At 36.6% G+C, this 22,561-nt stretch overlaps 1 protein-coding gene across 19 annotated transcripts in view; it reads right to left on the bottom strand.

The window, feature by feature from the left end:
- ANK2 (ankyrin 2) overlaps positions 1–22,561 on the bottom strand; it is a 689,834-nt gene that overhangs the window by 29,012 nt on the left and 638,261 nt on the right. For 15 of the 19 annotated variants that reach the window (XM_073804958.1, XM_073804947.1, XM_033856740.2 and 12 more), the window contains 10 exons: positions 21,111–21,335; positions 18,190–18,344; positions 15,447–15,658; positions 14,938–15,142; positions 12,710–12,806; positions 9,763–9,991; positions 8,800–8,925; positions 6,511–6,633; positions 4,487–4,519; positions 2,548–2,569 (listed from right to left, as the gene is read on the bottom strand). In XM_073804958.1, the coding sequence (XP_073661059.1) occupies positions 2,548–2,569; positions 4,487–4,519; positions 6,511–6,633; positions 8,800–8,925; positions 9,763–9,991; positions 12,710–12,806; positions 14,938–15,142; positions 15,447–15,658; positions 18,190–18,344; positions 21,111–21,335 (1,427 nt within the window). The remainder of the gene's footprint in view (positions 1–2,547; positions 2,570–4,486; positions 4,520–6,510; positions 6,634–8,799; positions 8,926–9,762; positions 9,992–12,709; positions 12,807–14,937; positions 15,143–15,446; positions 15,659–18,189; positions 18,345–21,110; positions 21,336–22,561) is intronic. The other 4 variants (XM_033856741.2, XM_073804954.1, XM_073804946.1 and 1 more) reach the window with 1 other exon arrangement.

Consider the following 22,561-nt stretch of genomic DNA (forward strand, 5'->3'; position numbering starts at 1 on the left):
AAAAAACTGAAAAGGAAAAATGAGCAGGAAATAACTTGCTTAATTTTCTCACTTGTAGCACATCCACACATACAACAAAACTGTAACAACTAATCAAGACACACACAAAATCACAAAACAAAGAACGAACGCAGTGAAATTACACAGAGATATCTCAAGATTGTTCAGATGTTACAGACCAATGTTGAAAAAAGATGAACATGGGAAAAAAAGGAAAAAAGCATTAGAAATTGCAGAAAGTTGATTTCCTCTAGGAGAAAGCCAGTAGTAGCAAACTCAGAATATCGTCTAATGATGTATAGACATTGTTTAATCATACGAAAATCTGGAATTCAGTATATTTAGTTCTGCCAATACACAATGACTATGTAAAATATATCTGAATCAGCTGCAAACCGGCATTTCATCTAAGGGAAATTCACACCAACAACGAAACGAACAGTCTTGTGCTGAGAGGCATGGTCCTTTCCTTGGAGCAACCTCCTTGTTTAGACACATAATGGACAGACCAAGGAGGGAAAGAAAGGAAAGGAAAGAAAAACAACAAAAACAACGATTGTGATTAAACTTATATGTGAGTCCAAAGTTAAAATGTGATGCATGGCAACCCAAATCAGAGACAGTCACACAGGACACACGCACAGTTTATGTAAGCCAAGTTATTTCCATGCAAAGCAAAGGTGGAATAAAACTGGTGGGAGAGGTGGCCTTGCTGAAATGTGCAGGCAGGAGAATGGTAAGAAATTAGAACAAATATGGAAAACGTTACTGTGGTGAAGCATATTTACTTCCCTAAAAGTCCACATACAAGATGCTCGATGCAGTATGTTTGAGGCATAGGTAGTGGGGGCCTGCACCCCTTAAAGGCAAGGGGGAAAACTCAAACTCTCTTGGGATTTATTCTTGAAAAGACCTTAGGAAAGAGTCCTTTCAACAGAGCCCTCCTTTGGAGATTATTTCATGCCTGGTTGAAGATTATTTTTTGATTGTCTTTATACTAAAAGAAAGCCAAACATGAGTCTATATTTGAAACTTTTAAAGCAGTCACAATACCTGGGAGTCATTCAGGAGGATCTATGACATTATAGCAATATAGTAACTTTTTAAAAATGATTGAGCCAGATGGATGAATTTTTAATTCCTACTAGCTTGTATCCAAGGAACAAAGGGCCATTTAAATAAACATCGTAGTCCCAGAGAAGAAAGTGGGATAATAAAATCTCTTTAAAAAGAGGAATTAATGAAGGCAATGATAATGTAAATTTTTTATAAACATAAATGCCTTCTCTTGAGAGAATCAGTATATGTTGAGGAGCTATACTATGTGAAATGCATATACAAAGATATATTAAACTACTTTATATCAATACAGATTTGTTCAGATATAAAACAATGAAAACATCCGGAATTTCAAATATTCTCATCCTGAATAATGATTTAACATGAGGGTAAGGAGACTCTCATTTGAAAGTATTTCAATAACTTAGCAGTAAATTACATTGTGCTAGGACTTCAAAAGAAGGGGGGAAAAAAAGCCTGATGATTATTGCATAGGGCCTGATGACCATATTAAACATGGTTCTAAGTTTTCTTCTTTTGGGAATAGCACCCTGAAATACAGTGAATCAAAATAAATCTTAAAATGAATAAACATTAAAAATTAGATTTTTTTCTAGAGCATTTGGGGCATAAAAGCAAGAAGGAAACCTGAAAAACTCAACTTCTTCCACATAAGAAGTTAGAGTCACCAGAAACAGTTCAACACACTAAAAATTTAATTGACTGTTACAAACCTGAAATGAACTCTAAGATAGCTCTCTCAAAGTCTGTAAAAACCAGTTCTCTTTGTACTAGATTACGTTTAGGCTTTGAATCATTATTTAAAATTAGCACTATTATGACATACTGCTGTGATTAATAATTTCATCCAGGAGGTTTTAATTTTTGCTTTTCTGGTTCTTAATTTTTTCAGAAAGTTTTCACAAAAGTCCATTAGACCTCAGCCCTAGAAAAGTCAGTTATACTTCACCACAGTAAGAGGTGTAAGGGGTAGGGGTCGGGGTGGGGTGAGGGGAGAGTTAGCTTTAGCTGAAAACTATTAAGACAGTATCACTTTTGCAGGTGTAGCCTACATAAATAATGAGCTCTCTACTGATGTCAGTTGTTGCTTGATATAAAAAGTGATACTGTCATGTCAGAGCTTAAAAAAAATGAGATGACAATATTATGCTAACAAATGGACAAAAACGGTAGGGTGGGTTTCTAAACAAGCATAACAGCAATAGCAGGGTTAACAGGGATCTAAAAGAAAGTGAATGCTTAGATGAATAATCATTGCATTTTACTGCTAATTAGCTCACAAATTAGATATATTCATAATTTAACTGGCCAAGCTGCTTTTCTAAATAAATATTAATGATTAATAAGGATAGTATAAAAACATAATTATTATAGTGGTTAGTAATGGCAACTAGCTTGCATCTTGATTCATGCTTTTCTTTATTGTAGCCAGCTTTCAAACAAACTCAATTTTATTTGAAATCTTACTTTTTTCTGATGTCATATCGATCTGAAAGAAAACATACATAAATTGAATGGTTACAAATAGCATCTTGCCTCACAGCCCCTGATGTGTACAGTAAGCTCCTATTTTACAGACGTGGGAAATGCCATAAGCTAGAGGAAGGTCAGAGTAATTTGCTACTGTTCTTCCCTAGAGTCTCTGATTCTTATCCTAACTTTGGAAAAACAAATCTCCTTTCTAGACACTATGGGTGGAGAGTCCTTTCTAACATGTTACTCCTGGGAAGGTATGATGCAGGTGTGTTTGATGTTAGAAATACATATTACGGAAAAGGCCAGGAAAAAAGTGAAGTAGGTTTTAAACAGTAAGTGTCAATTTAGTTGAGAGAAAGGAAAGAACAAAGAGCATGCCAGGGTGTTACATTCTACAGAAGTAGTTTCATTATTAGTTATAAGCCAGAATTCCAAATCCTGAAAAGAATACAAACTGGATCTGTCGCCCTGAATAGTTCCTGAAAATACTCATTAGAGAAATCATAAGCCTAATGGAAGAATTCATTTGAACATAGCAAAGTTGGTTTCATAATTGTGTTGCTCTTTCAACAAGGTATGCACGTATCATCTTGAACAGCTTGGGGATTGAGTCATCAACTACAGAAAGGAAATTGAATATGAGAGACAAAGAGTGACTGCACAGTTGAGGGAAAAAATAACTTCAGTCTTGTCGTAAGTTTATTGTGTATCTGGTTATACGTGGCAGGACAATGAGTCTCTCATCCTGCCCCACTGCCTTGGTATCGGTAAAGAAGTGAATTCAGGGGCAGTCTATGAACTGGTAAGGCCTTACATTTTAAGCTGGTGAGTACAAGGGTGTTTATTATGTTTTTCTTTATGGTTTTCTAGTTTAAATCCAACAGAATAACATTAAAAAATAAAATTAGTATATTTGACAACATTTACGTGCAGCTAATAACAATTCCATTTGTCTATCTTAGAAACAGGAAGCTATATGTTAATCAGTTAAATATATGGACTTTTCCAACGATTTCTTTCATTTCTATGATAATGTTTGGGCATTTTCAGACCTTTATAAGGGAAACAAACGCACACTTGCTTTGACTATCGAAGCAGGTATAATTCAAATGGCTATTTATTCAAGGTAACCTCTCTAAGGCTCATTTTCTTCATCTGTCACATATCATCTATGATATGATAGCACACACCTCACAGGGTGACTGTGAGATCAGTGTTGGTGGGGTATGTGGAGCACGTAGTAAAGAATCTACCTTATAAGAAGTGCTCATTATATGTAGAGTTCTGCATTATAATATTAGTATAGTCAAATGGATGAACTATATGCTCCTTAAAGTTTTTTATTTCAGTAGTTCTCAAACTTTTTGTTATTAACCCCCCTTTACACTCCTAAAAAAATACTGAGGAGTCTGAAGAACTTCTGTTTATGTTTAACATATATAAATAAATATGTGTATTACAAATAAATATACAAGAACCCAAGTATACACAAGCGCACATTCCAGAGTGTCAGGGTGATGATGTCATCACATGTAATGGAGCCTCTGGAAGACTCCTATGTAGCTTGTGAGGATATGGGAGCTAAAAGGCAAAAAATGTTTCAGTACTATTAAGGAAAGAGTTTTGACCTCCAGGCGTCTCCAGACCAACCTTTGAGAACCACTGAGATAATGGTTTTGGTCTTCAGCTGTTGGTAGAGAAATCTCTATTGCTACATAAAGACAGGTAAGAATTTATAGGGAAATTTTACTGTCCTCTGAAATCAGTCCATAAGATGAGAAAACAGGCTCAGAGAGGTTAAGTAAGATCGTGACCCTTTAATTACTAAGGACAACGGTGTAACCCTTCTAAGACACAGGTAACCATGTGCTCTTATCAGTGGTTATAGCAGTAACACAGCCATTAACAAGTGACAATGCCACACAATTACCTCTTCCTCCTGTTCTTGATCTGACTCTGATTCCTTGCCGCCCCAAGATGCCATGCAAGATGGAAAAAAGAGAGCAGGAAGAGTGGAGAGTATTTAGAAGAAAAGACAAGACTAAATACCCTGACAACAGATATCAATAGGTAAGCATACGTCAGCATACTTGTATTTTTTCTTACTAACAGTGTACAGAAAACAAGCACAAAAATTAAAGATTGATTTAAATGCAAATGTCTGTAGCTTCAAGAGACAAAAGAACCAAGATTATAAATAGACTAATCTACTAGACAAAAGAACTAAAATTATAAATATACTAATTTCAGATGCTCCGTTACCAGCAGCCTCAAAGTTTGACGTTTAATGGATTTGATGGCATATGTCTACAGAAATGGTGATGACAATATCTCAGCCATTAACAGATATTGGCTAAAAATGTTAAAAGCCACAAATAAACATATGGTGAAAATATTTTCAATACACAGGCAATATTTAGGAGTTCTATTATAATCAAGAGCTACTAAGTTCTAAAATATATCTGAACTATACACTGTTTGGCAATTTTTTCTTTTGTTTTGAGTTACTAAATGGAAAGTTGTCCTGGACCATCACGGCATTAATAACTGTGTCTGATACATCTTGACTTAAAAGTAAAAAGTAATAATAAACTAAATGCTTTCTTTCATAGCACATTGAAAGCTCATTGAAATCAGAGACAAAGCTCATTCATCTTTATATATCACTTAGGTGGATCGCCCCAGCAGTACATATTTCTTCGTGGTTCTTATTTGGTATTCTGCTTCGGTGACTCAAAAGTGATCAGCAGTACAAACCCCAAAGTACATTCTGTACCACTGGAGTGCAATTACAGTCCACTTACTGGATCAATATACCTATTGCTGTATTCTAATTCTTGGAATAATATGTAAATTTATGTAAACAGATACTGGTATTTCATTTAATTTTTATCATTTAATAAGAATTTACAATGTTAAACATGACACTACATGCTTATCTCTATGTGACTGATCTCTAATTTATAAGAATAATTAAGTAAGAAAAATATACTGTGGTAAATAAAAAGAAGTATAGGAAATGTTTTGTTTTGCAGAGTCAAGATTTAGGATTTTAAATATACTTCTACCTCTCCTCCAGGTCTCACCTGCCACTACTCATCCCACTTCCCAACCTCTAAAATTCACACTGATCACTTGCTATAACCTCCTATAAATTGCCATGTGGGAGCTTTCCATTAAAAGGAAAGGGATACTGGTTAAAATTTTTTTTAATAATAAATAAAGTTCTCCCCAACATTTAATTCATCCCCCTTGCCTTCTTTGATTTGATCAGAGTAATCAATCAAATTGATTGATTACTCTGGGGAGAGGTTTGACTAGAAAGTAATACCTGTAGGTAGATTTGGGTCAAGAATTAATGAATTTTCCTTTCAACCATGTTTCAAATCTACTCCTATAACATGCGAGTATTTTATATACTAATCATGTTAAAATAGTTGAAAAATTAATTTGATGCTCCTAAAACAGTACAGGTTACAAGATGAACAAATAATTATTTTAGCAACAAGGTAAAATATCCTGTTGTTGCTCTGAATCTCATAATACATAATCCACCTGTGAACTGGTAGTAAACCGAAGCTAACAGACTCATAAAGTTTTGGTAGGGTGAAATGTACTAGTATGGTGCCAGGAGGGCACATAAAAACAATAAGAAAGGCAAAGTGAACTATTTAATTTTTAAAAATTAGTCCAAAAAATTAAATCTTAAATTTGAATTTTCTCTCTTCCATATTCAATATGTATTTATAGAAAATTTTCCATCAAAGTGAATTTAATGTGAAATAAGGTAGAGCTACTTTTTCCCTTACTTAAATGGAAAATCATAAATTGGACAGGGTATCAAAAATGACTGTTATATATGGTTGCATTCAGTGTCTTTGCTTTTATTTATTTTAAAGAATTTGAAAATCAAATACTATACTCCCTGAATTGCACTACAGCAGATTACAATACCTTCGCATAAATTGGCAGGGTGATGTTTAAGTTGCAAATAGCTTGATGCACCAGGCCTCTTGTAGATTTTGGCTCTTTCATAAATGATAGTCGTCCGCAAGGTTCCTGAGTTGTATCACGTACCTTGAACAAGAAAGGCATACATGCTTCACCCATGTGATGCACACTATTTATTTTAATGAGATGATACTCAAAAGAATCAGGAAATATCATTAGATAATGCTAAATAAGGATTTGGAGGTGTTCCTTTTCTCCTTTCCTATTGTCATTTAGAATGGTTAAAAAAGATCATTTAGCTTAAAAAAATGTGGTAAAATATACATAACATAAAATTTACCATTTTCGTTTATACACTTACCATTTTCAAGCATACAATTCAGTGTCATGAAGCACATTCACAGAGTTGTGCAATCATCACTACTATGCAGAATTTTCCATCATCCCAAACAGCAACTCTGTACCCATTAAGCAGTAATTCCCCATTCTACTCCTCCCCCAGCACCTAGTAACCTCTATTCAACCTTCTGTTGTTATAAATTTGCCCCTTCTAAGTGCCTCGTATAGGTAGAGTTATACATTCACGTTGCAACATATATCAGAATTTCGTTCTTTTTAGAAGTTTGTGTTAAATTATACATAAAACATCATTTCAACCATTTTTACATGCACAGTGTAGTAGCATTACATTAAGTACATTCACACTGTTGTATAACTATTACCACCATGCATCTTCAGAACGTTTTCACCTTCACAAACTGAAACCGTTTCCATTAACTTCCCATTCCTTCCTTCCCCGATCCCCTGGTAACGACCATTCTATTTTCTGACTCTGCATTTGACTACTCTAGGTACCTCATATAAGTGGGAACATACAATATTTGGCTTTTGTGTCTGGCTAATTTCCCTCATTTTAAGGCTGAATAATATTCCACTGTATGCGTATACCACATTTTGTTTATCCATTCATCTGTGGATGGGTATTTGGGATGTTTCCACCTTTTGACTACTGCGAAGATGCTGCTATGAACATTGCAAGTAACCAAGTCCCTGCTTTCAATCCTTCAGGAATTGCTGGATCATATGCTAATTCTATGTTTAACTTTTTGAGGAACTGCCATACTGTTTTCCACAGTGGCTGCACCATTTTACATTCCCACCAGCAATCAATGTATCAGGATCCCAATTTCTCCACATCCTTACAAACAGTTGTTATTTTCTGTTTATTTGTTTGTTTGTGATAATAGCCAACCTAATGGGTATGGAGTGGGATCTCACTGTGGTCTTAGTTTGAATTCACTTAAGTTGTTGAGCATACTTTCATGTGCTTATTGGCCCTTTGTATATCTTGTTTGGAGAAATGTTTATTTAAGTCGTTTTCCTATTTTTGTATTGTGTTGGTTATAAAATGACTTTTGCACATCAATAATATCAAATATTAGCACAATTATACAGCTGTTTGTGTTAAATGGATCCACTGCCCCTCAGCAGTTAGTGCTTAATGTGTGATCTGTAAGAGCCTTTCTTTAATCGGGCAAAACAAATGAACCAGAAATGGCACAATGAAGGCCTGCAGTAGAGATCTTGAGAAAACTTAACAGACTTATTAAAATTTAAATAGAATTATTACTTCAATTTCACAAATCTCTCACTCATATCCATTTTTGTCCCTCTTTAGAACTGGGAATCTAGGACAAAACTTGTATATGTTACTGCCAAATTCCTAACGTGGATTAATATTCCTAAAGAGGGACGACAAATTTATGGTACACTGAAGTGTCTCCATAAATATTTGTTGAATGAATTTATGAAAGTATATCCAGTCTATAGCTCTATCTGGGATAATCTCTTAATAGATTAAGCGAGATCCTGGGTCTTTTGAGAGCTTTTTATTACAAAAATTTGTCACTAAGAACTCTTTTGGTCTCTACAATTGTGAAATCACATGTTTTAAAAATTTAAGCACAAATATTTAAAAGAACTAATAGTAAAAAAAAAAAAAAGAGAGAGAGAGAGAGACTTCCCTTAAAATTTGGAAAAGAATGGCCAGTTTTTCTAATTAATGAATTGGCTATTTGTCCCTCATTCTTAGCCTTAAACATAGTCTATAACTAAAAATTAAGGTTGAAATTTTAAAAAATGGTTGGTTTTCTAGGACTTGAAAATTTTACAGAAATGGTTTAAAAAAATCACTGGAAATGACTGAAAAGCAAATATTTTCTTCTACTAAAGGAAGTCAAAGCTTTACTTGATCTTGAATTAATGCATTACAAAGTTCCATGTATATATTACCTTGACAAAGAGAGGAAGTCTGTTTTCTTTGAAGGCGAAAAAACTGAATATATGATGTTGGCCACTCTTGGTTAATGGCACCAGGTTGCCAAAACAATCAACATAGATGGGTTTTCCTTCTAATACCTGGTGGACATAGAGAAAAACAACACAGAATATAATAGCTGCAATTATTACTTGTTATTTACATGAAGAAGTGGTGGTATTACCTGGAACATTAAAATTCTTAAAATGTGCATACAATAATCTTTAAACTCCTGACTGACATTTGGTCTTATCTGTGACAAAGCACGTACCAGCACTCCCTCTTCTTACTAGTAATGGGAATCTTCAAACGCATAGTGGCATTTAATGTTAATGGTCTCATTTCTAATCCTCTAACATGTTACCTTCGCAAACCAATATATCTTTAAATACTAAATTTAAATTTCTTTTTGACATCACAATGAGTCAGGTTACTTGAGTTCAATATCCAAAGGCCCACACTGATGGAAAATTCTGAAATAAGAAAAAGTAATGTAGAAAAGCCCTGGATATCATACTTTCACATTTATACAAAGCATATACTTCCTGGACTGTTTTCTTCACTATTAAAGAATAATAAGAAAAAAAAAGAAATCAAATAAATATTCACCTCAAAAAATAATAACAAGGAAAGATAAAAACATATAAATTGCTATATTCATTTACATACTTTGAATTTATCAATGACATATAATTTTTCCCACAATAATCTTTAAGAGTCCTTTTACCTCCTCACGTACACTGAGACTATCCCAACTGAATAGGTCCAAACTGGCTAAAAATGGCTGATTTTAGACCCTGACCTTCCTTCTAACTGATCAAGATGTCGACTGGTCTTTTTTTTTGATGGCTCTATTTATGGTATACTATTTTAAATATAATTTATTAATAAAGGTATAAACAACATATTAACAAAAATTGGTTTTACAAATACAGTACCTCCACATCCCTGCTTCTGGCCACCTCAGCAAAGTTTTCTTGTTGTTCAAGCGTCTTATCCACTTTATCATCAGTCATGCAGAAACACCTCAGCCTGGCTTCAATGGGGTCATGTGATTTGGCAAACACTACAAATTTGGCCATATATGGTACACAAATAATTTCTCTATACACTTGTGATGCAAAGGTAACGGACTCCTGGATTTGTCGACAATCTATCAGCCAGAACCTATAAAATAAAATAAGGTCAGTTACCTGAAATTTAACGTACAGTTAGCCCTCGGTATATATGGAGGACTGGTTCCTGGAACTCCACAGATACCAAGATCCGCAGATGCTCAAGTTCCTTATTTAAAATGGTGGAATACAGTCAACCCTCTGTATCAGTGGGCTCCACGACTATGAATAAGGAAGGCCAACTGCATGAAAACCAAGTCCGTTCCTTCAATATGATCAAAGTAATCATTAAATGCTTCTTGGAAAAAGAAGGGAGCAAGAAAAGGAGATAATGAGAGGAAGTAAAAAGGAAGGGAAAGAAAGATAGGGAAGGGAGGAAAGGTAGGAGGATAGATGGCAAGGAGGAAGCAGGTGAGCGGAAGAGAAAAAGAGGTACCAGGTGTTTAAGGTCAACTATTAAATACTGTGTTTGTAATTTTTTCCCTTGGAAACTCTTCTGAGTATTCAATCTCCTGAAATATAGCTTCAGTGTTTAGAATCCTTTAGTGATATAAGCCCAGTATTGGACATTATGACAAGTATCTCACTGGATGAGTTTCTATTGTCCATGATTGCCCCTCCTGTTCATTTCATTTCCTGAAACTCTTTTCAACAAAATCTACCTAGCTTTTTTCCTCATTCCATCATTCTTTTCCAAAGGACTCACAGTCACCAAAGTTGGATCAACCCAGCCACTTAAAAAAAAATCTGCTTTTGCTTCAGAACTCCTAAGTATTGCTTAATACAATTAATAGAAGAAACTATTAGCTTTGTGACTAATTTATGATTTCTAGCCTCAGCTAAATCTGTGACATATTTTGGCAACTTCTTCCTCAGATACCATTTTATTCAGTACATTAATGGTGCTAAACCTTTATGATACCCCTGGACCTTCCCCCTCAGCTCAGACCCTCAGAAAGGTAACTTCACTGAGAAAGCAGAGACGATCAGATGGCCATTCTCTCAATTTGCTATTCATACACTTCAAAGATTTATTCCACATCCTCTTACTTTGAAACCTTTCTCCATCTATGATCACTCTCCTTCCCCCAACCCATTGCCCATAATCTTTAGGTATTCTGAGATTTCCTTATCTTCTTAGCCTTTCTTTCCTTCAGTTCCTGATCCATCTCTCTTCTTCTTCTTTTTAATTGTGATAAAATATATGTAAAATAAAATTTACCATTTTAACCATTCTTAAGGGTGCGATTCATTGGCTTTAAGTATGTTTACAATACTGTGCAATATGACCACTCTCCATTTCCAGAACTTTTTCATCATCCCAAACAGAAACACTGTACCCATTAAACAATCACTTCAAATTTTCCCCTTCATCTCAGCCCCTGGTAACCTCTATTAAACTTTCCGTCTCTATAAATGTGCCTGCTCTAGGTACCTCATTTACATGCAACACCTGTCCTTTTGGGTCTGGCCTATTTCATTTACTATAGTGTGTTGAAGGTTCAGCATAGTTCCTGGCTCTCGGCAGGCACTCAACATTACCTTCCTCTTTATACTGATTGAACTATACTTTATTCACTGCTTCTTCAATTGTCTGAAAAACTTAAATTATTAATACAATAACATAATAACTCATGATTTCTTGGTCTATCCTACAAGGCCTTCTGTAAATAATGTTGTTAACCAACATTCCGGTATTATTGCTGAATTATAGACTCCACTGTTGCCAGCTCCCAATGCCCTTCTGCATCTTTGCTCATGTTACCATCTTTTCCACTTTTATATATCTGCCTGTTAGGTTCCTACCTATCTCATGAGTCACCTCTTCTCAGACATCCTCTGTGACCACCCTGATGCAAACACCCTCCTCTGAATTCTTTTAGTACCTCTTTTGTACCTTTCCATTCAGAACTTGTCATTTTCTGGCATTAGAACGTGGATGCCTGAGTGGCAGGGCACACTGACACATAGAACCGGAGACTCAAAGTTGAGCCCTCTGGGTGGCTTGAACTATAAACATGTGTCACCACACCCATCTATTGCTGTGCACTGTTATTTACGCATCTATCTTTTTTCCCCCTGAATAAGAATTTAAGCTTTAACCACTCTCAACTTCAGTTTTCTCATCTGTAAAATGGACATAATGCTTCTTGCCCTTCTTAAGTCACAAAATTGTTGTAGTAATCAAATTAAATAAATGGGAAAATGCTTGGCAATCTATTAACAATCATGCAAATGAGAACTCATATTAATAAACTGAGTTAGTGTATACACATGCAATAAAACTAAATAGCTTAAGCTTTTTAAAGATGTGTGATACATAAGTGGGCAATATGTAAATGTGCTATGATGCGTAAGCATCAACGAAACCTCTAAACTGTTTAAGCAAACCATGATATGCTTTGTGTTTTGGTTATCATTCTGTTGGAAAAAGTAGTTCAGGCTATTTTGTTGACAGCAGGAAATCTATCATTCCTAAGACTTTTGGGACTGGAAAAATCAGCAGTGGCTGCTAAAACCAGAGTCTGGGTCATACAGTAATAGCCAACAATCATTTATTTTCTTTAGATTTTAATCTGACTGGCTGTACTTTGTTATTGCATTATCACTGTTACATTTACTGGCAGGTCTAGTTTATAATATGAAGGTAAATGAGACCATATTTAAAACCATACCAAAAAAATGACTTTTAAAGAATGTAAGGAACAAAATAAAAGACATCGGGGGCACACAATTTCACAGTGGGTTTTTCTGTGCAATATAATCATACCTGGCAGACACATTGGTTGTAAAGGAAACACATTCATTGACAAATGTTAATGGCGTAGTTCCTGTAATATCTTCCCACTGAGCAGGGGTGGTTCCACCTGAAATAATATGATTGTTGAAAAAAATTAGGCAAAATTCCAGACCCTGCATTGTAAAATAAAGTCTTTGTGGTAGTGGCTATGTTCACTCACCCTTCGAGATGACACACTGGAAGCAAAATGACTAAAAACTGTATGCTAAAAAATGACGCATTGAAAACAAACAGCAAACACCACACTTCATGGAACTAAATTTAAGGGAGGTCATTTGAATAACTGCTTCAAATTACTAGGCGCTCTATTCTCTGCTGACATTCTAAAGCTTTTATTGTAATTGCAAGGCTCTGAAGATAATTTTGAATTATATAAAATTGATGATTTTAAAAGATCCTTTGACCAAGCAAGGAGCTGAATGCTTTGTTAAAACAAAAATCCAAATATTCTCTTGTTCTTTAACTTCATATTTTATGCAATTATTTTCAAGAAAGAAAACTTCCTCTCAATTTGTAATTGAAGGCTGGCAAAAAAAGTGCTTGGAAAATATTAAGAGCTCAATAAATACTGCAAAGTGAATGAGCAAATGACTGAATGCCAAAGGATGACCTCTGTGCACAGACAAATCACTATGGAGGGTGATGCTGACTTTTATTTCTACTGAGAAATTAAGTTGGCATAGATAGGACAAAACTGTCTTCAAGCACTGCAGGAGAAATATACGTTTGAGATGAAAACCAATTTTGACTAAGGTTTCTTAAAGAAGGGAATGAGTTATCAAACAAAGGTCATGGAAACTTATTCTTGGAGGCCTCTAAAATATACACTGTAAGCAGAACCATAAAATATAACTGAGCAAAACACAAAAATCCAAACACCTAGGTTAACATATTTGTAAAAATTAATAGATAAATTAAAGAAATTGTTTACTACAAATCCATCCAAAGACAGAGGGCTGGAATAACTAGATCAGATGGTGCCTAGGCCCAGGTGGTATCTTCATTTTGTCATCTATAAGGGCAGGATGTACCATGGACATTTTTCAATCTGACTTGTTTTGCAACCACACTATTATGCTGCACATTGTAGGAAGGTTAATCATATACACATGGACCAAAAAGTATGGGAAAGATACCCAGGAATGCTATGTAATAACCAGAAATGAGTAAGTGGAAAGAGGCCATAAGTGAAGCATATGATTTCCCACTACCCTCATTTTAGTCCATGTACTTTAAAATTATGTCATATTATTAAACTTACGCGGTAAAGTCTCAATGATTCGTTATCAAGAGTACAGAAAAAACATTAATGAGGAGGAAGAATGAAAGAGAGAATAAAAAAAGGGTAAACATTTCTGCTAATATGAAGGAGAAATGAAAAAAAAATTCTAACAATACTTAAGCAAGCAGAGATGGTCACTATTCCTACTGACAACAGTACGAATATTTACTGAAAGCCAACACCATGTAGTTATTGTTAATTAGGGAAATCATCAGCCAAATTGTGTAGTTCTAACACAGGCTACTTGTGTGGATTTTTCACCTCTCACCATTTGTGGTGGTATTATTGGCAGAGACGACCAATATTCTGGGAATGTCTTTCTGGAGTTTGGTAGCTGACTGAAAGCTATTACAACTTCCAATTGAAAAGACCAAAATTCAGTTAATCATTAAAAACCTTCATTTTGTTTTTCCAAAGTTAGTTCAGCACATCAATGATAAAGACATAACCAATTCCTGGACAGAAAAGTTTGAATTATTGGGTATAATTATTCAAGATATTATTTATTTTTCAACAGGTATAGGATGATGTCTTCAAAGAAGGCTTAAAGCTTGGGTTTTGAGGAATATGGGCTTGGGTTTGAATCTCAACTCTGCTACATATTTACGGTATAATCTCAGGCAAGTTATAGAATTTCTCTCAATCTTGGTTTCCTTTTCAGCAAAATAGGATTAAAGTTTCCTCACAGGGCTACTGTGGAGATAAAAACAACAATGTATATGAAGTGTCTAAAAGTTTCGCATACAGGCTTTATTTAGTAAATATTAGCTCATTTCCTTTCCCCTAGTTAGAGTGCCTTTCCTGAATTAATGCATATAACCTTGCAGGCATCTTACGACCAAAGTAATTTAATATTTACAACAATCTAAGTTTCTTCTTTCAGAACTTTCTACTACAGTAGTCACGTGTGACTCACCTGTGATGCTGCATAGTAATCTTAAGGTTGGTGCATCTCCCCCAAAACCATTCAACATGACATCACTTGAAGCTTTGGGGACAGGAATGGTCATGGTAATTGGCTTGTGAAATTTTCTTCTTCTAGGTTCCAAAGTGACTATAGGGCTGAAGGTAGCTTTGTTGCCTAGGATCTTCTTAACCAACTCACTGTGCATAGGTTGAGCCTTTTAAAAGAAAAAAAAAATTAAAATAAACAATATATCATTATATTCCATGTCAAATTTCTTAATGCATTGCTCTTTATTTCATAAATCAGTTTTCTGGCTTCAAATATGGCAACTGAACGTTTACTACTGTTACCAAACACTCATCTAAAACTTTACGAGACGTATGATCTCCTAGGGCAGCTTTTGCTCACCCAGGAATAATTTGATTCTTTAACCATTTTAATTCCCATTTGAAAAGTTGACTTTTAATCACTGGAATAAAATCCATGTTCGGTTAACTTGCATCTTGATGTGGGCATACCTGTAGGCCTACACGGATCCGCTTGGTTAGTGCCCCCTCTGGGAAGACGGCCTGCACTTGGGGTACCACTGTGCTGCTCAGCACGCCTCCCTCTGGGCCAATCAGGTTGCTGTCCTGTTTGATGCGAGACACCACTGCAAAGTACTGTGGGAAGTCACGGGTGATGATGCGGCAGATCCGTTTCTTTTCTAGGTCTTCCGGGCTATCCAGCACTGAGACAAGAAATGACCCTTCTTCATATAGCAAGGATTTCCTTCTGAAAGCATTCTAGCAGACTCACTGGCATAGTTAATAGTGAACAGGTGTTGTAACAAAACACTTCCTTTTTTAAATAATAGGAAAATTTAAAAAGTAAGGCTATCCTAACAACACCCAAAAAATGACTGCAATCTTTCAAGACCTGTCAGCATTTAGCTGGCACGTTTTCTCTCTTTGTGGAAACTAGGTCTTTCCAGGGCACTGTGAAAGAAAAGCATCTAGTTCCAGATGCGGTATTGCAGGGCTGCCTTTGTAAATGAGGGGATTTGAGGGCAAACCTGGAATGAAAATGAACCTGTTCTATTCTCAGCTCAACATGACGGAGAGGAAATTTGTTATGGGCTCCTTTTCTTTGCAAATTTCAAAGTTAGCTCAAAAACCAGTTATTGTGGTTTTAAGAAGTAATATGGCCCTTTCAGTTCTCAGGGGAGCAGTGCATGAATAAAATCTGTCTTGGAAGGGTAAGATTCGTGTTTGTGTGTTCATTCCAGTGGCATGGTTGTCTCTGAGATAATCACTGTGGATATTAAAAAAAAAATCAGTGACTACAAATTCAGGGATTCAATATTCCCCTGAAACCATTAACTTACCAAATAGATCATCTAACATCAGGAGAATGGGATAATGTGCTCTTTATAAATTGTATTAGCGTAGATATGTAGGGCAATACAATAAATCTGACTGGTTTAAAATGCTGAAAATTTGAACTAAGTGGATCACTGAATTTTAAGGGATTATGGGACTTTATTCATTTTTAGAAATCATTTACAATTCTTATAGAGGCATGAACAGCAATCATGTTTTTTCTTAACTACTGAATATAACTAGATAGCAAAAGTCAGAAGTCCCAGGATCTGATCATTCATGATTGAAGATCGATGCACTGGCAAATACTAGCTTATACTTATAAAAGAACAGGTTACCACACATAATGAACATAAAAATATACAAATCCGATTCTCTGTTTTAAAATGAGCCTTTTACATATGTAAAAAGTTATAAGAGTGGGTCCCCATCCAAGGATAAGATGGCAGTGTTAATGACAGGTAAATACTTCAGATGGAAATATCCTAAACTAAATGCAAGCAAAAGAAATGGTTTCAAGGAGTAGAAGCAGCTAAATACTGCACAGAACAAGCCTTATCAGTAAGAATCCTGATCTTTTCATCTTGCGTGGAAGATGCTGACCTACACATCTAGAAGGCATAATTTCCTCTTCCATCCACCTCTTGGATAGGGTTAGCCTGGCCTCTCTTCTTACTCAGCCTCAGCAGGGTGCAGAAAGAAATGTTAGAGCAGCTGCTGTCAGGCTACACTTCACTGTTCGTGAGCCATACCTGAAGCTACAGCCAGTGGTCCTGGAAGACTAATAAAACTTGACAAACAGCCACACAGCTGTGTGTCTACCTCTGTGCAGACTTTGGTAGGCTCTTGGCACTTAGGCAAAGAACTTGCCCTATTTGTGTAGTTACATAAAGTGCAACATATCTGCCGTTATCAGGACTGAGAGATCTCATCTCTGTGCAACCTCGGGAGGCCTAAGAATGAGGCACCTCCCTCTAGTCAAACTAAGATATTTCAACCTGGGGCTAAATGGCCTAAGCTGGATTTGGGATTTACAGAGATTAAAGCCCTAATGAAAAATAAGTTCCTTAACTATATGTGTAGGTTTGTATATGAAATTCAACCCTAACGAACTCCCTGTTCAAACTATATATAAAGTGTGACTGAACTTAATTTTCCTATCTCCTTAATAGAAAGTTAAAATTTATATTATCTTATAATGCGGTAGTTATGGTTATATGTAGGTCTTCCTACAGAAAAGCTTAACACCTTTTATCAGTGTCTTAAATATCTAAACGTTCAAGTTAGGCATTTTTTAAAACCATGGATTTATTATCCAGTATCAGTTGTTTTGTTATGAAATGAAAATATCTATTCTATCTCACGTTTTAGAAAAGTTTACACTAAAGATAGAGATGGGCTGTATCTCTTTATTAAAATGAGATATTTACTATTAATGATTTTATTTTCCCAAATGTAACAAAAGTAAGACTAGATAAATATATTGTATACTCCAACGCATCACCATTGGAACATACCAGAATACTTGCTGTGGTAAAATAACAAAGGGACACATTTGTTACTAAACCAAACTTGGGTCTGCTTACCCTTGTGCAGTAGAACCAATCTACTGACACCAGGTTGTGGTGAAGGAAATTGTGGCGTTTACTGCAGGTGCCAAACGAGGGGTCTGGGCAGCTAATGCTCAAAAGACCCAGACTCCTTGTTTGGTACCTGCAATAAACACTGCACTTCCCTTCACCACAACCCGGGATCAGTAGATTGGCTTTACTGTGCAAGGGTGAGCAGACCCAAGCTGGATTAGGCAACACACACACACACACGCCCGTAGGACATAAAGAAACGCATCATTATCATGCTTTCGCTTCAGAGTTCTTTTAAAACATTTAATATGAAGTACCTTCATCCATGCCATTAAGGATTTCATTCAGTTCATCTTCAGTGTATTCGCAGTAATGCTCTTTCCAGCTGTCCCCATTCTCACTGCGCAGGACAACCAGTTCCCTCTCTTTTCCTCGAAGGGCAGCAAAATGAGGGATCTCCACGATCACAGGCCTGACACAGTAAGGCAGAACATTCAGTGTGGACAGGAGCTAACCAATATCGAGACAAGCACCTTGACTCTGTCTGTTGCAAAGTGACCTGGAATTCTTCTCTTTCTGGGGACAGGGACCTAGTGGGCCATCCTCTGAAGCCCTGAGGCTAGCAAATGGTCCCGCGGTAGCTAGCACTTCACCTCAGGGGCACCAATCCTCAGGGCCACGCTGTTACCTTAAGCCAGTGCTGTTTCTCTGTGAGTGCATGTGGCATTCTGGAACTTCTCCTTTGATAAATGTAAGGATAACACATTTAACCAAAAGAAATGTACATGCATATCTATGAGGTGTGCCAATCACTTAAAATGTTTTCTACAAGGTACAAAATGACAAAATGGTTTAAGAGGGAAAATGGCTCATACGCTGTGTAATTTGATGTGTTGTAAATGAGGAGATGTCAGAAAAGTCAACTACTTGGTAACTAGAAAGACATGCACTCATGGGATTTTTTTTCCTTCTATTTTCTCCATTCAAGAAAACAATAGGCATGTGTACACAGTGTGGCCCTAATTGAGCACCTCAGCAGGCAGCCCAATTTGTGTCCAATGCCTATTATATTCAGGACCCAGAACATGCACTTCCCTACTGCTTTTTAGGTCACTCTCAAAATTTAGAGAGGCTTTTGATTTTTCAGTCCAGGTTGCTTTGATACAGACTCCAAATTTACCATAGTCACATCGTAACTAGCACATAGTACAACTAGGCAGATCTCATGCTTTAAACGAAAATGAAGGTCACAGCACTTTAAGGAAAAAGATAGAAAAACATCACTCGAAAATAAAAGTCACATACCACAAGGGTCAGAAATGGTCCACTAAAGATAGGTTATACAGAATTTAAATCATAGAGAGGGACATGTCATGGGCACAATGACAAAAAGAGAAATCATATTGCAGAAGAAGGAGAAGAATGGGGGCCAGCAGCCATCAATTTGTTTTAAGTCACTCCTACCCAAGGAATTTGGTTCCAGGAGGCCCCAGCTGAAGGATGCGGCTGACCAAACTTTCTCCCTCATTAAGTGGGGGAGGAGCCGTTGGCAGGTGAAGTTTACTGAGTACATCCAAAGCAGCAGTGAAAGAAAGAACATAAGTAAGCTTCAGGTGTTGTTTTCCACAGAACCCCAGCGTCACCAGCTGATGAACAGGGTGAAGTTTGGTTTCACACTGCATTTGGTTCTGCCCCCTCCATTGGTCACAAAGAGCAAGAACAGAGACCCAGAGTGTACAATGGAGGCGTGTGGAAGGAGGGAGCATGGGGGTCAGATCTGTCCCTACTTAGGTTCACTGCCGGGGCATGAGCCAAAAAAGAAAAAAAATATGCTCCACTGGAAAGACAGAGCTGTTGGGGATACAGTAAAAACTCTGACTCCATAGCGAGGCCAGAAGTTTTCATGGATATTCCTCAACAGATGTGACGAGTATTCAAAAGCCTACAACTACCTGCACATGAGGAAGGGGAAAGCACTTGGTACATACAGAATGAAAGGAACCACTGGGGAATTACTCCAACCATAATGGCATCTTCTGATGCAACCCAGAACTTCACAGGCTCCTTCTAAATCGCTGGTCTGTCTGATAGGACATGGGGGGTGGTTTCCATAATTGGGAAATACAGACACACCCCTTTTCACATGTGAACGTAATTTGGAGCAACCTGTTAACAGTTTGCTCCAAATTACAAGGCTTTAGAACATTTCCTGAGTTCTAAAGCAAGAAATCCTCTCCCCAGTATGACACTGGCAAAGCAAGAGTTCACGATTAATAGGATTTTCTCCCAGTTCTTGAGCACAAAGGGTTGATATGACAAGACTTAAATACAATTGATTTGTTTCAAAATATTTTGAAACTTGTCCCCCTCCAAAACTTCATTGTTTTGTCAGTTTTCAGCAGTAGCTACTCACTTCTTGGCATACTGAGATACCACTTAATATAAGCAGCCATACAAACAAACAGAAGAGAGAAGAAATGTTTATTTCTGCTCAAAATTGCTAAAATGAGCATGGCGAAAGTTATTCTTGATTTGGTCCTCTTAATGAACACTATGCCTAAATAAAATGCCAGTATAATTATAAGACTCAAGGTAGCAATTCTGACAACAGAAAAGACAAATCACATAGACTAAATTTTTGGATGTTCTATAAAGAACACTGCTCTCCAAAGTGAAGATAAGGATTCTGTTTTGTAACTATACAAGACTTTACATTTGGAATAGACTAGTACAGTTGACCCTTGAATGACTAGGCAGGTCCACTTATGCCCTGATTTTTTTCAATAGTAAATATAAGAGGACCACACAGGCCGACTCTAAGGTGTATGCAAAGTTTTGACTGTGTGGAGGGTCAGCACCTCTAACCCCTGCATTGTTCAAGCGCCAACTGTATTTGTTTCTCCATGACTTCACCACTTAAATCTCAGATTAAAAAAATACCTACCATCGACCAAAACATGATTATTCATATTGGGAGTCTAGCACCTACTATCACATTCAAAGAGAAAGAGTAAATAACAGTTAACCTGAATGTTTAATCCATTAATGCCTTAAAATAAGAGGCATTTAAGTGGAGTCAAGCATTGAGGCATTACTTCCAATTCTTAAAAAAATTTCATAGGGGCCAATCTTCTTTCAAAATGTTTTGACGTACCTTTTTCCATTCCATCCTAGTGATTTCATGTGGAGGACACAAGCTCATCGGTGACTAAGTGGGAGGTTTATCAGAAACCCTTACCCAAGGAACTGAGCACCCGAAGGTCCGACTTCAATCAGGCGACTGGCCAGGCCTTCTCCTTCCACCATTGGAGGCATTGTCGCCAGTCTATGGCGTTTGACCAGTCGGCAGGTGACTCGTGTTGGGGCAGTACATTTCCGAGGCGGAATGATGATGCGGAGCCCATTGTGTCTGCATCCTCGCATAGCACCACCTCGGGCGTCCACCATAAAACTAACCAGGAAACTAAAAATTAAAATAGAAGGTTAGATGTGTTTAGAAATATCAATGGCAGATAAACAAGCTTTGTCAAGTTATTTTTTTTCCATAATGCTCTGTTCTTAAAACATCTCTTTTTTATTTATATGCATGGTGACCAAAAATTGCCCTTAAAAGTTATTTTACTTTATACCAATGCCTTTATTTTAATTTGATTGTTGTTTTAATTTTTGTATTTTTCGATCTGTAGCTAAAGAAGAGTTCTAATTTTTTTGATAATGGTAATATTAAATATAAATTGTAAATTAAAAATATAGCCAATTGACTTAGAAAGTAGAATGAAATTATGTAAAGAATATTGATTAGTTTCCTTTTGTTATCAATGCAAATACTTTTGCTTCCTTCTATGTGTGTCCTGAAAAATCCATATTTTGAAATAATATAAGGATAGAGCAGAGGGGAAAGACTAAATTGCAGCTTTTCTAAGTAAACTCAACTTGACTTTTAAAAATTACATCTTGTCCAGATCATTTTAGTATAATTCTATGACAAAAAAATTCACAGGCCTTCTCCCAAGATCAAACCCATGTACATGCATCCTGCTCTGACATCGGCTTACCCAGGATGCAGGTTTTTAACTCATTACATTCTAAAAATAAAAAAGAGGAAAAGCAAAGTAATCAAATGTTTTGGATAGAACCAATTTACTGGTTAAAATGCACTTTTTCACTTCTTACGTAGAAATCGCTCTGCTATACCTTTTTTTTTTTTTTTTTTTGCAGTACGCGGGCCTCTCACTGCCGTGGCCTCTCCCGCCGCGGAGCACAGGCTCTGGACGCGCAGGCTCAGGGGCCATGGCTCACAGGCCCAGCCGCTCCGCGGCATGTGGGATCTTCCCGGACCGGGGCATGAACCCATGTCCCCTGCATCGGCAGGCGGACTCTCAACCACTGTGCCACCAGGGAAGCCCTACTATACCATTCTAATTGAAGGGGTAGATAGGAAACAAAGATTATAAATACCCTCTATTCTGGGTTTTGAAGTGGGAAAACCTGGGCTCATTCTAATGGAGGATACCTGTGCATCATGATTTTCCCCAAATTATAATAAATTGAATATGGAAAGTCATAGGTAGTAATTTAGAAATGTAAAGGCATCTATTATTTTTGCTCCTTTTTTGCCAAGCTAATTACTTGTAAATAGGGGAATAATGATCCAAGGTGACTTGGTTTGTTTATTTTAAGTGTACCAAG

The sequence above is a fragment of the Tursiops truncatus genome, chromosome 5, assembly GCF_011762595.2.
Source record: "Tursiops truncatus isolate mTurTru1 chromosome 5, mTurTru1.mat.Y, whole genome shotgun sequence".
Classification (NCBI taxonomy): domain Eukaryota; kingdom Metazoa; phylum Chordata; class Mammalia; order Artiodactyla; family Delphinidae; genus Tursiops; species Tursiops truncatus.